The sequence below is a fragment of the Hyperolius riggenbachi genome, chromosome 2 (genome assembly GCF_040937935.1).
Source record: "Hyperolius riggenbachi isolate aHypRig1 chromosome 2, aHypRig1.pri, whole genome shotgun sequence".
Lineage (NCBI taxonomy): Eukaryota > Metazoa > Chordata > Amphibia > Anura > Hyperoliidae > Hyperolius > Hyperolius riggenbachi.
The window spans coordinates 56,484,668-56,499,601 of NC_090647.1; the positions used below are offsets into that span (position 1 = coordinate 56,484,668).

General features: G+C 45.1%; 1 protein-coding gene across 1 annotated transcript in view; it reads left to right on the forward strand.

The window, feature by feature from the left end:
- LOC137543822 (G-protein coupled receptor 83-like) overlaps positions 1–14,934 on the forward strand; it is a 43,493-nt gene that overhangs the window by 19,430 nt on the left and 9,129 nt on the right. Inside the window, exon 2 of the mRNA XM_068264906.1 lies at positions 13,439–13,564. Coding sequence (XP_068121007.1) covers positions 13,439–13,564 — 126 coding nt within the window. The remainder of the gene's footprint in view (positions 1–13,438; positions 13,565–14,934) is intronic.

The window sequence follows — 14,934 nt, forward strand, 5'->3', positions numbered from 1 at the left end:
TACCAATATGCCACATAATATTTTCAAACCTCATCAACAAAATACCTTTAAAGTTCCCACTTCACACATTACTCAAAATGAGTTTAATATTACCTTTCAATCTGCTATTTAGTACTTTCTGAATTGCTAATTGCTGAAAAATAACTTTTTAGTTAAAATAGGATTATATACCCAAAACTACAATTTCAGTAACTACACTTAGTTAAATAAATGAACATTTCAAATCATTCCCATTTATTCCCTGAGTGTGAGACCATTTATTTTCACTGCATAGCAGTAGAAACTTGCTTATCTCTGGTTATCGGCAAAGGTAATCATTGCTGGCTGAAGCTCTCTGCCTGCGTCTTCACTCTGCTCCTCCCTCCCTTTGCTGAATAGTCACATCGTCCTGGCAACAGCTAAGTCACTTCAGCAGAAAAGGCGGGGCAGAGTGAAGACAAGGGCAGAGAGATTCTTGCCGGCTGTGATTACATTTTGTAGATTATACAGAGATATGCACTCCTGAAAGAAGTTACTGAAATTTTTGTTTTGGGAGTATAATCATCTTACTGCAAGCTGTAATGATTGATGACACTTATTGAGATATTTACCTCACAAGTCAGTAATTTACCTCACTAATCAATAATTTTAGTTTCCCATGGGGTAGCAGCTTTAGTGAACTAACATTGCACAAAATGTTCGGTAAGGCCTTGTTCACTCTGTAGGTGTTGCCATGCGCATTTCGGCAACACATATGGTGCAGGCCACGCATGAACATCAGAGGTGCATAGACTGATGTTTCGGCTTCATGCGCTGCGCAGTTGTTGATGCAATATCGGACTGCTGCATGCATTTTTGGCAAAGCGCAACACTGACCTATTTACTCTAGTGAATGGGATCCACAGTGCAACACACGGCAACGCAAAGGTCATGCAATTGCATTGTTGCATTCTGATCACACCGCCATCTGCATTTACAAGTGTGAACGAGGCCCCAAATCAGTTGTTTTCTGCTTTACCTAGTAAGGTAACGTGAGGTACAGCTTGAGATGCGGTTCTATCGCAGGAAAGTTCAAAGGCTCATTATTTCTGCTTTGTTTTATAGCTTAAAAGTCAGATGGTGGTTTCAAAACTGCAACTGTGACAGAATGATGCAATGTTATAAAAGAAAAAAAAAAGAAGAAGAAGCTATCTAACTGAAAATAAAAATATGAGACTCTTTTCTTTGTTACTAATTCATTATATCATAAGTTTTTTTTTTCGCTTCACGTTTGCTTTAAATTCCTAAGCAAATTCACGTTTCAAAAGAATCAGGCTATAAGTGATTGACGTTGTTCCCCTCAGCCAATAGAAGGATTTACAGTAAAGACTGACAAAGGTAAGGGACACCTGTAACTTACCTCAGTAGGGAAAGCCTCTGGATGGTCCAGAGGCTTCTCTGGGTCTTTCTTCGCCCTCTGTTCCTTTGCTGGGACCAGGGGTGTAACAATAGACCCTGCAAGGGATGCAGCTACAGGGGGGCCCAGAAGCTTCAGGGGGGCCTGAAGGGGCAGAGGTTTCTTTTCCCTGTCCTGAGAGACTGACAATTAAGGGCATGGATAGGAGAAAACTTTCTGCTCTCTGTCCAATTGTTCTAAATAAGCCTTTTGTCATGCTGCCCCTACACTTTGGAACTCCCTGCCACACCCAATCAGGACAGCTCCATCCCTGGAAGCATTTAAGTCTAAACTGAAAACCTACCTCTTTAGTCTGGCATTCATGAACATCTGACTATCTCCTCTGTAACACAACCCAGCCTGCAACCCTGTATTAATCTGACACACAACTATGCGCTTTGAGTCCTATGAGAGAAAAGCGCTTTACAAATGTTATAGTTATTGTAATTATAGTTATCTGCTCAGCCACTGATAAGGAATCCTACAAAGTTTTGCAGACAAAGATTTGTAGACAGTCCCTATTCAGTGTTCTTGTAGACAGTTATTATTCAGTTTTCTGCACACATGTGTATCTGTATGGGTGAAAACATGCACGTTTTATCACAGAAGCTAATGTAATTGATGGAGAAAATGTGTGCAGTGCCTCACTGCTGTCTGTTTTAATTTGTGTGGGGAAAACAACTGAATAACATTGGTTTTCAGTTTACCTGTGCAGAAAGCGAGGGGGGGGGGGGGCATCCAAAGTTTTGCAAGGGGGCCCAGTGATTTCTAGTTACAGTCTTGGCTGGGACCCTCTAAGCAATCTTCAACATGAATGCTGACGATTCCTCGAAAACATTCCTTGCGCTCCCCTCCGTGTACGGTAATAGCCACAATGCGTAGCCAGTACGACCTGTGCCTGCTCAGTGGCATGGGGCTGTTCATATACAGCTTTCTTCTCTATGCAGGAGTGTTCCCGTTCAATTGCACAGACGCAAAGCCACTGTTGCCTGCACAGTGCAGCTGCACTTGTACACTGAGGGGGGCGTGGCCACAAAGATAAAGAGGATCCCGGCCGGCAGCAGAGGGGTCACAGTGGTTCGGGGAAGCTTTTCCCCTACTGAAGTAAGTATGCAACTTTTTATTTTTTTTTAAAGTTACAGCATACCTCCCAACTTTTTGAGTTGAGAAAGGAGTCATCAGGGAAAATAATGTAAAATGAGTGGTACTTACCGGGGGCTTCCTCCAGCTCCAAGCTCCTAGGACGGCATCGCTCTGACATCATCGCCTGAGGACCGGGATGGACCTGCGGCGAACGGCAGCGGGCAGAGCTGCGACGAGGGATGTCCTGGGAGCTTGGAGCTGGAGGAAGCCCCCGGTAAGTACCGCTCATTTTACATTATTTCCCCTGATGACTCATTTAAGCCACACCCCTGCCACACCCCTGCTCACGCCCCCATCACAACCCTAGTCACCCATACCATAGAGATTTCATAAGAAAATTATGTTGTTTTATAATTCAAACCACACTGGTCCTTTCTATCCTGGTTCATTTTCCTTCATATTAACATTTTTAAATTAGTATCGTAACATATCAATTTAAAGGATGGGACTAAAGTTTAGAGTCAATCAAACACGTCTTTTAGTAGATATATATATATATATATATATATATATATATATATATATATATTTACATAGAAAGAGGGACAAAGCCCTGAAAGAGGGACTAATGAAGAGGAAAGAGGGACAGAGTGACAGGTCCCTCCAAAAGAGGGACAGTTGGGAAGTATGGACAGGTGTACTTATTATTATTTATTGTATCTATAAAGCACCAACATAATCTGCAGTGCTGGTCAATAAATGCATACAATGATACAAAGAATAATAGGCATAGCAAGGTTATGTAACATAGGACATACCGTAGTTATACAAGGCAAACATGGTACAAAATACATGATCATGTGATTTTGGGCTGGTTATACAAGTTCGAGGCAGTCATAGGAAAGGAGCACACGATCATGTAGAAAACACTATGAGGACCCTGCCAAAGGCTTACAATCTAAGGGGAGGGGAGATGGACACACTAGGTATGGCTGTAGAATAAGTATTCAGTATATGTACTAAAGGATAGAGAAGAGGACGGGAAGACACCGGGAGCCCAATCTGGTGTAGTATGTCACGAAGGGATATCGTAATTATTAAGAAAAGATTATATATACTCACAAAGCTGGGTTGCACCCAAGGCAACCAATCTATATCGCATGTGGGGAAGTACCGTCCCCACTCGGCCTTGTGAGGTAGGGTCGATGGTCGCAACTCCTTCAAAACGATACCACCTGCCAAGGTGGTGACCCCTGATCCCAGGGGGAACTTGCAGTACGGGAGGGTAGGAGGCGCCCTTAGAGGTACTAACGATCCTACCTTAATAAGTAGTCAGATCCATTGGTGTAAAATTCTAAATTTTACACCAATGGATCTGACTACTTATTAAGGTAGGATCATTCCAATCTCTTGTACCAATAATTGTCTAATAGCAAAACGTCCATCACCAGAAACAATATATAGATTTTTTTCGAAAGGTTGGTGTGTGTGTTTTTTCTTACACACAACAATTGGTATAATTATTGGCAAAATCCCAACCACAGCCTGATCGTTAGTACCTCTAAGGGCGCCTCCTACCCTCCCGTACTGCAAGTATTCAGTATAGAATTACTGTGTGGTAGGGAGTGGGTAGAGGTGGGTTTTGAGGACTTGCTTGAATGTGTTAAAAGAGGGGGCAAGTCTGATGGGCAGTGGAAGGGAGATCCAAAAGTTGGGGGTGGCTCTTTAGAAATCCTGCAGGCGCGCATGGGAGTGGGAAATGCGCGGGGCAGTTTGGCGAGTGTATACCTGTAAACAAGCTCCGTTTTTTTTTTTAACTTTAATTGAAATAGACAAACAAACAAATAAAAAAAATTCAAAAATTCAAAAGAAAGCTGCTGCCTCCTGGCACTCCACCATAGATAGTCCAAGTAGCAGGACTAAAATAGCGCAAATAACTTAAACAGCCTGCTTTGTAAGCTCCGCTCCTGCCATTGCCAAAGAAGCACAAAAAAGTTCAAGAATTAGTTTACCTCGTTACCGGGGATACAGAAACAGATGTGAGCAATCTCATTACGCAAACCATCATTTCATTATAGTGAAAGGTATACGGGAAACAAAAGGGATTAGCAAAGACGTCAAGAAAAGAATATAGAGAAGTCATATCCTCGCAGCGCTATTGTATGGAAGTAAATTCTGGACCATTACAGTCAATAACTATGTATGGTATTTGAATAAAAGGCAGAACATTTATGACGTTGCTCAGAATTCACATAATAGAAGCAAAATCTAACCGATGCCATTCATATGTCAATCACAGCAGTCATGTAATGTATTGGTGAAACATAAAGTACATTAGTTTCAAGGCTTTAGCTTTGTCCTAGCTCAACTTTTAACATTGTTGGCCACCCTCTATTGCAGGGGTCCCTAAACTTTTCCGGTAAAGGGCCGGGAGAATATACTTCAGACTGCTAGGGGGCCGGAACATACATAAAATGATGATGAAAAACATTATATTGAATCTAGGTATTGATTCCCCCCAATCATGCCCGGAAGAGACCTCCCCAGCAGCAGCCATTCAGCCATGCGGCGCCCGAAGAACGTCTTTGTGCACCAGGCAGGGAAGCATACCCAGGTGACAACCTGCCGTTCAGTTGGACAGCAGTGTCACCTGATGCAGAATTGGATTGAACGCCAGCGAATGACTGCTCGCTGGCTTCTACAGTATGTGGATGGGTGGTGCCAGCACTGCGATTCTATGGGCTTCATTCACAAAAGCGTGCTAACTGTTAGCACACCAGTGAAAAGCTGCTCATCACGTGCAAACTGCCTCTTCGCGCACTAATGCGCGCATAAGAGTTTGTGCGAGTAAAGTTTACTACTTCGTGTGCAAAATCAGCTGCTTCGCGTGCTAAGTAGTGTAATAAGCATACTTTGCACGTGAAGCAGCTGATTTTGCACGCAAAACTTTTATGCGTGCTAAAATAGCACGCGAACAGTAACAGCTTTGCCGTGCAAACTACTTAGCACCCTAGTTTGCACGTGCAAATCTTTTAGGCGTGCTAACTGTGTTAGCACCCTTTAGTGAATCAAGCTCTATATGCGGGCTGCCAATATTTAAAGCCGCATTTAGCCCAGGGAGAGGTAACCTATGGCTCGGGAGCCAGATGTGGCTCTTCTGATGGCTGCATCCGGCTCACATACAAATCAGTAGGGATGGATTCACTAAGCTACACTGTTCACGCTGCCCAGCTTAGTGTGGCAGCGCACGTAAAATTTTCAAAGTAGGTATGCTACTGCTGTAGTATGCACTACTAACTTACTCACACTCCCCCCAAAACAAACAGCTAATCCAATCGTCCCACTCTGGACCCTGTCAGGTCCAGTGACTTTATAGGACAAAATCCCCGCAATTTGATTAGCCCAATAGGCTGCCTGTAACTTTGGCCAAAGTGCGGGGATCTCGTTCTACAAAGTGAATCAACCCCCAAGTCAGCTAGCTAATTGTACAAGCTGTTAGTCGGTATTTCTCCTGTCTGGCTCTCGGGGAAATTGCTGATGTTGCTGAAACCCAAGTGAAGCTGAAGACGTGTCTGACACTTCCGCTGCCCGGCGGATCAACTTTATACACATCACCATGGTAACAGGGACGTGGGCCCTCTGCTGCGCATGCGCACTGTCCCAGTTTGAAACATATTGTATGGCTCTCACAGAATTACATTTTAAAATATGTGGCATTTATGGCTCTCTCAGCCAAAAGGATTCCTGACCCCTGATTTAGCCAAATCTATAAGTTATATATTTTGTGTTTGGGGGCCAGTGAAAAAGCCTTGGGGGGGGGGGTGGGCGCATTCGGCCCGTGGGCCTTAGTTTGAGGAGCACTGCTCTATTCAATTATCACGCGATAATACGATCAAAACTGCAGTCAATATCACAATCGATATCAGAGATGGATTAAGATATAATGGGGCCCTAGGAAAGGTAGTAGATTTGGGGCTTGCTTGTGATGCTTTTGGTAAACTGAAGTGGAGAGAGGTCAGAGAAGATGGCAGGTGGCCCCCTTCACACCCACTAGGCCCCAAGTACCTACCTAAGTTGCCTGGTGGATGATCCTGCACTGATCAATCTTATGCAAATATGAAGAGGAGAAAGCACTTGCACAAAATGCAGCAGGGGTGGATACTGCCACACTGGGCTTACCTGCAGCGCCTTCCAATGGTAGTCCACGTTTTTAATCAAAAGAGAAGGAGGAGATGGGCACAGCTGCTAAAATACCCTTTATTGTGGCTGGGTTGCAACAAAAAAGATTACAGCATTGGGGGGGGGGGGGGGAGGGGGACAAGTCTGACAGCTGTTTCGCAAGGACTAGCCCTGCTTCATCAGATGCAGGGCTAGTCCCTGCGAAACAGCTGTCAGATTTGTCCTTCCCCCCACTGCTGTAAGCTTTTTTGTTGCAACCCAGCCACAATAAAGGGTGTTTTAGCAGCTGTGCCCATCTCCTCCTTTTTTGACTGATCAATATTATGATCAATTATTTGACTGAAAAACAACATTGCTGATCTATTTTTTGATCAATTTAAGGCCCCCTGCACACTGCAAATCCTATTTGCGTTTCCGATTTGCGTTTCCAATTCCGATTTACGATACCGATTTTCCCTGGATGCTATCAAAACAAAAATGCAGAAACAACACAGCTTGCCGGAATGATTAAAAATCGCAAATCGGAATCGCATGTAGTGTGCAAGAGGCCTTAGCCCTTTGTATCAAATATAATGTTGATTGAAAACAAAATCAAGTGATGATTGAATAGTGTATGGCCAGCTTAAAAGACAACTGTCAGGCCTCGTTCACATTGCGTTCCGTCCGCTTGTCCGTCCGCGTTGGGTGGGTTTTGTGAAGGTTTTTTGTTTCCAAAAAATGATTTTGTGAGTGTTTTGCGTTTTCCTATACCTTCTATTGAGGTGGTAAAATGTAGAGAACCGAGAGCCCAATATAGTGTAGTATGTTAAAACATAAACGAAGTAAGGCAAATCAGTGAGAAGAATATACTCACAAACGTGGGTTACCACACAGGCAACCACTGTATAAGCAGGTGAGGAGATTAGACCTGTCCTCACTCAGGATTAAGAAGTCGCTCTCTGTAGATGAGAAAAAGGGGTAGATCACCCCTCCACCTGGGGTGGACACGATTTTGCAGTAGGAGAACAGAGGCACCAGCAGAATAAAAGTGGATAAAACCTTTAAAATTTGCTTGGAGGAAGTGGTGGACTTACCTCCATAAAGCAGACACGAAAACTGTCTGAAAAGTAGCAATCACATTAATTATATAGTACCCCAAAAGTGCAACGCGTTTCGCAGGCCAAGCCCGCTTCATCAGGCAATAAAACGTGGGGACAAAACAGAATTTCAGCAATAGCAGGTGTAGCGCCTCAGCAGGTGTAGTGCCTCAGACTGAGGCGCTACACCTGCTATTGCTGAAATTCTGTTTTGTCCCCACGTGTATTGCCTGATGAAGCGAGCTTGGCCTGCGAAACGTGTTGCACTTTTGGGGTATTCTATTGAGGTGGAATCGCCTCAAAAAAGGCCCATGCACCGCTTTTCTGAGTGGATGCAAAATCGCTTGGTACAGCGATTGATAAGCGATTTTGCAGTGTTATATACTTTTGTATTGAAGTGCAAATCCTCCAAAAATGCTCCAAGACCCGCGATTATGATTTTGGGGATATCACTATTGCTCCTGTGAAATCACGGCCATTGACTTTCATTAGCCAAGTGCTTTTGGAATCCCCTGTGGGTGCCATTCAGCTGATGGAGCAGACTGGTCTGTACACGTAGATAGGCACCCAGTACAACAAGACAGAAGTCTTTAGGCTGCATTTCCACTTGTGCGGTGCGAAACGCCGCAGTAAAAATTTGCATGCAGATGCGAATTTCGCATGCGGGTCTATGCGAATTTTCAAGGATGAAGATGTATGCAAATTTAACCATGGCAGTGCTAGTGTGCTGTTCCATTGTTTCTATGCGAATTTGCATGTGAATTTGCATAAAAATTTGCATACCGAAACCTCATGCGAATTTCCTATTAAGTACATTGTATGCGATTCGCATAGCGGTATACGAATTCTGATGGCTCTGCCATGCAAATTTTTTCTGCACAGAAAAATGCAAAGGAAACAGTCCCATCCACTTGAATTGGCTATGCGAATTTGAATGCGAAAAACGCATGCGAATTCGCGATAGTGGAAATGAACCCTCACTGAAGAAAAACATGCAGAGATAAAACATACTGTATACAACCATCAGGTAATGCAGCTTACTTAAAAGACAACGGCCATATGGAATTCACTTTTTCTCCTGAGTTTTCTCCTAGGGCAGTGATAGGCAAAGTTGGCTCTCCAGCTGTTAAGAAACTACAAGTCCCACAATGCATTGTAGGAGTTATGGCCTCAATTCACTAAGCTTTATCAAACACTTTATCGAATGTTTGATAATTTACCTCATGAGTAAAATCGAATTTTTAATTCACTAAGGTGTTATAGATTTATTGAACGTTTTATCGATAGAACATTTGATAAATCTATAACACCTTAGTGAATTCAAAATTAGATTTTACTCATGAGGTAAAGTCTTCAATAACGTTTTATAAAGCTTAGTGAATTGAGGCCTATATAGTCATGATTCATAAAGGCAAATGCATTGTGGGACTTGTAGTTCCTTAACAGCTGGAGAGCCAAGTTTGCCTATCACTGTCCTAGGTGATATTTTCACAACTTGTCAATAAAATACTTTTTAAAACCACCAGCAAGCAAGAAAATACTCATACACAGTCATTTTGAGTGTACTTTTTCACCTAATTGTTGGTACTTTTTCAGTTGCAAAGTAAAGAAAAATAATTTTAAATACAATATGAAAATGTATCTCCTAGGAGAAAACTCAGGAGAAAAAGTGAATTGCATATGGACCAGAGAATACAGAATGAATACAGGAAATAACAATGTCATAGAGATCATCCTCGCATTTTACAGACAGTGACATCTTGTGGTTGTTTTACTATACTGCAGCTTAGGTAATCATCTTATTGATACTTCCAACATCAGTAAGCTGCAAAGACTGAGATAAAATAACATTTTTACAAAACTGGGAAGGAGTCATTCCCATTAGTGGCTTCCAGTCTTTGTACCACGTTGGTTCCTCATCTCTCTCTGCCAGACAGTCATTTGTGCGCTGTTAAGGGATCGTGACAGCCCTCCTTCTGTTCTGGGTGTAACGTCTGATTACAGAAGCCAAACGGGAGAAGGGCAGCAGCATTTTGGCTGCAGATATTCTGCTTGGGGAACGATGTCGCGTTAAGAAGTGATCATTAATCACAATGTAAAACAAGACAGTTGGCTGAAAGCTATCAGGTGTGTAAATATGAGGGAAGATGCAGCAGCCAGACTGTCATGGACCCTGCAGAAGGCTCATTTCTTATAGTGTCAGCCCAACCCACTCTGACAGCCTCAGCATCTGCTCGTTGCTTCTGTACATCTCCCAGCACTCTCAGATGGACACAAAGGATAACTTTAGTTTAACTTTTATTTAGGAACGGAAACATCCTTGTGACACCTCAGATGCAGACCTTAACCACTTCCGTACTAGCAGTCTCTGCCCCCTCTAGGACCAGAGACTGCTTGTACGGTAAAATGCTGCCTCCCAACCAATCGCCGCACATACCATCCACGCTCTCGCCGGTCACAACGCTGCCCCATCGCCGCAGGCTCCTCTCTCTGCAGTCTCTATGACAGCACAGTGCTGACAGCCTGTCAGAAGCCCTTTACATTGGTTCCTGACGCTGTCTATCATCAGTGGGAGCCAAGGTGATTGGCTCTCTGTGATCACGCGATTAGGAGCCAATGAAAGCGATTCCTGACCTGCTTACATTGCTCAGCCGTCCTATAGACGGCAGAGCAAGCTAATTGCGGCGGATGCAGAGCGGTGAATTTGGCGGTATCGGCGTTGACGGAGGGGATGCGCGCTTCATTGCAACGTTGAATCTACGTCCAGTAAGAACTGCAGCACCACCTGCTGGACGTAGATTCGTACTGCGTCGGTCCGGAACCAGTTAATAATAATAATACTACCAACGTTTGTATAGCGATTTTCTCCTGTCAGACTCAAAGTTCTTGAGCTGCAGCCCCTAGGGTCGCGCTCAGAAGGCCACCCTGCAGTGTTAGGGAGTCTTGCCCACAAACTCCTTACTGGATAGGTGTTGGCTTACTGAACAGGAAGTGTCAAGATTCAAATTCTGGTCTCTTATATCAAAGGTGTAAAGGAGACCCTGAGCAGAGAAACAAAAGCAAATCTGAACTTACCTGGGGCTCCCTCCAGTCCCCCCAGCCCGCAAGGTCCCTCGGCGTCCTCTGGGTCCCCTCCATAGTCCTGCTGGTGGGTCTGTTAGGTGCACAAACCTGTCTCGATTACGTGCCTGCCGGCGTAAGCGTCCTGACTCTTGCGCATGCGTGGATCTCAAGAGACGGAACCGCGCATGCACAGGACACTTACAGCACCGGGTGTGTGATCCAGACAGGTGTGCAGACAGGTGGCGCATGTACAACTTTGACTGGTGGGCTGTGGAGTCGGAGTCGAGGAGTCGGGGCAATTTTGGGTACCCGGAATCAGAGTTGGAGTCGTGGTTTCATAAACTGAGGAGTCGGAGTTGGAGTCGGAAGAATTTTTTACCGACTCCACAGCCCTGGTGGGAACCCAGGGGACGCCAAGGGACCTTGCGAGCTACAGGGGACTGGATGAAGTCCCAGGTAAGTTCAGGTTTGCTTTTTTTTCCTGTGCTCAGGGTCCCTTTACCAATACACTATCCTGTTCATAAAGAAATGGTAAGAAAAATATGTATCTCTAGATGTCTACAATGCTTACCAGTAGCCAAAAAGGATGTCTAAATGACCTTGGCAGAAACCCAGATTATCCGCAAAGCCGGGACAAGGTCCTCCAGCACCCAAGGCTGAGATACCAAAGTGCACCCCTCCATCCCTCCCACCCCAGCCGTCACACTGATTGCTATTAGACTAAGGGGCTCCCCAGAGCCCACAACTTCCCCAACACCTTAATATCTAGTTATCTGGCTTGCAGTCACTGCCATGTATCCCCTTTTCTTATTTCTCTCTGCTTCAAACACAATAGGAGAATGATAGCTGAGTGAGTTGCGCACTTCCTACACCGCGCCCTGAGGCTGGAGCCTCCCTCGCCTCTGCGAGACAGGAATTGGATAGATCTATAGGCAAAGTAACCATAAGGTGGCATTAGGGGTGTTCAAAAAATTCCACGGAATTCAGTTTTCCGCAATTCCGGCCGGAATTTGGTGTTTCCGTTACGTCGCATCGGAACGGAATTGCTATAGCGCTATGGCGGAAATTCCGCAGAACGATGCAGAATTCCGCCAGTATGCAAATTTTTGTAAGCCAATCACAAGGAAGCCCTAAGAAGCTTAAAGTGAAAACAACAGGATTTCTGCATGAAAATAGTAATTTCTGCACCAATCAGAGGCTTACAAAAACCACCCAAACGGATTCCTGCATGAAAATCGGAATTATTTCAGCAGCAATTACAGTCTTAACAAGAAACAATCAATCCTATGTTAGCAACCAGCTCTCTAGCTATCTGACCAATCCCAACCATTTTGTATAGGTCCCATAAACTACGCGACACCTCTGCGGCGCCAAGACGACCGCCGTGGGACCACCGCCAGTTCCTAAAGCTTACGCGACACCTCCTGCGGCGTAAAAATGACCGCCTGGGACCACCGCCAGATCCCAAAGCTTACGCGACACCTCCTGCGGCGCCAAAACGACCGCCATGGGACCACCTCTAGGTCCCATGGCTTAAGCGACACCTCCTGCTGCGCCAAAATGACCGCCATGGGACCACCACTAGGTCCCATGGTATAAGTGACACCTCCTGTGGCGCCAAAATGACCACCATGGGACCACCGCTAGGTCCCATGGATTAAGCAACACCTCCTGCTGCCAAAAAACCCCCCCAAAAAATCCCCCCCCCCCCCAAAAAAAAAAATGACCGTTGGAACCGCCACTAGGTCCCATGGGCTACCATTTAGCATAAACAAGGTTTAATTTGCGATTACTTTAATTTTTCCGCCGGAATGCGGAAATCCGCAAAATTCCGTGGAAATGTAATGGCGTCGGAATTTAGCGCTGGCAGAATTCCGAAATTCCGGCTGAACGGAATTTGCTGTTTCCAAGCATCCCTAGTGGCAATACAGGAGGTACACAAGATTCAGTTTCCCATCTGATTGACGGGTAATTTGATGGGAAGTTGTATCATGTGTACATGTCCAAACTGCTCCTGATGGATAACGGGATCAATTTTCCCAATATAACGCTGCAAAATTGATTCCATTATCAATCAGAAACAGATCGGACGTGTCAGAAATAATCGTCTAATTCCCATCAATCAGGCGGGAAACTGAATCATGTGTACCTAGCATTAGAAAGCCATGCAATATGGCAAACAAGATCCATCTCTCTGTGATATAAATCTGCATCATACACGGGACAGGATTTTCAATAGAGATTTTAACCATGAAATCTATTGAAAATTTAGCGATCTACAGCGTTGCACTTTTGGATACAGTGCAATGCTGTAGGCCATTGATGTACCACCGCTTCCCCACGGCGTCTGATAGAATGAAATGTATCATCTGGCCTCACCGTAATTTGGATAGGCTTTTGCCACAAATCTATCGAAATTATAAATAATGCATCTCGTTGTATCACAGAGAACCGGGAAATTCGATCATCATGATTGAATCTGCTGGTAAAAATCAGTGCAATTATGGCCAGCTTTAGGTATCTGAAAGGGTTGCAGATATTTTATGGTATTATTGCTTATTAATGCCACGCCCACCTGTACAGCCTATATCTATATGGTGACCACTTCCTGCTCTCTCCACAGGCTCGCTTTGTGAACAGCACTTGGATGTTCGGGAAAGGCATGTGCCACGTGAGCCGCTTTGCGCAGTACTGCTCCCTGCACGTCTCCGCCCTGACGCTGACAGCCATTGCCGTGGACAGGCACCAGGTAGGATGACACTGAAATCAGACCTTACAGTAGAGTGACCATATTTTTGTGGGTCCAACCTGGGACGGGGGGGGGGGGGGGGGTGTGGAGGGGGGGGGCGGCGAAAAGTGGGAAGGAGTGAGGAGCACGCAGCGGCGAAGACTGGGGGAGGGGAGCCGCGCCGAAAAAATGGGCGTGGCCATGACATTGTATGGGCGGAGCTAACGTAATGATGTAACAGCGAGGCATAAGAAAGCAGTGTTTACGCCATGATGTGGACAAACGAGACTTTGTATCATGGGTGTGCAGAAACTGTGTGATGCTAATAGTATACCGTAACCACAAAGCAGCAAACATAGCCATCTATGACCATTAAATAATAAATGCAGTAACAGTTACCCCGGACACCAGAAAATAAACGCAATAGGCAACATGTCAGTATAAAATAAATGCAATGCGGGCAAACATGTCAGTACAAAATAAACGCAATGCGGGCAACATGTCAGTACAAAATAAACGCACTGCGGGCAAACATTTCACCAGAAAAGAAACGCACTGCGGGCAAACATTTCACCAGAAAAGAAACGCACTGCGGCCAAACATTTCACCAGAAAAGAAACGCAATGCGGGCAAACATTTCGCCAGAAAAGAAACGCACTGCGGGCAAACATTTCGCCAGAAAAGAAACGCAATGCGGGCAAACATTTCGCCAGAAAAGAAAACGCACTGCGGGCAAACATTTCGCCAGAAAAGAAACGCACTGCGGGCAAACATTTCGCCAGAAAAGAAACGCACTGCGGCCAAACATTTCACCAGAAAAGAAACGCAATGCGGCAAACATTTCGCCAGAAAAGAAACGCACTGCGGCAAACATTTCGCCAGAAAAGAAACAATGCGGGCAAACATTTCACCTGGAAAAGAAACAATGCGGGCAAACATTTCACCTGGAAAAGAAACAATGCGGGCAAACATTTCACCTGGAAAAGAAACAATGCGGGCAAACATTTCACCTGGAAAAGAAACAATGCGGGCAAACATTTCACCTGGAAAGAAACAATGCGGGCAAACATTTCACCTGGAAAAGAAACAATGCGGGCAAACATTTCACCTGGAAAAGAAACAATGCGGGCAAACATTTCACCTGGAAAAGAAAGCATTTACTCACCTGGCAGAAGTGTCCGGCCTCTGGCGCGCTGCTCCGTCCCGGGACCGTCTTCCTCCTCCTGCTCTTCTCTCCCGCGCTGACAGGGCTATGGCAAGATGGCGCCCGAAGCCCTGTACTAGTGACACAAATAGGTCTCCAGTACAGGGCTTCGGCAGCCATCTTGCCGTAGCCCTGCTCGCCTGCCGGTGTCGGAAACAGACACCGGAAGAGGAGGCTGGAGCGGGGC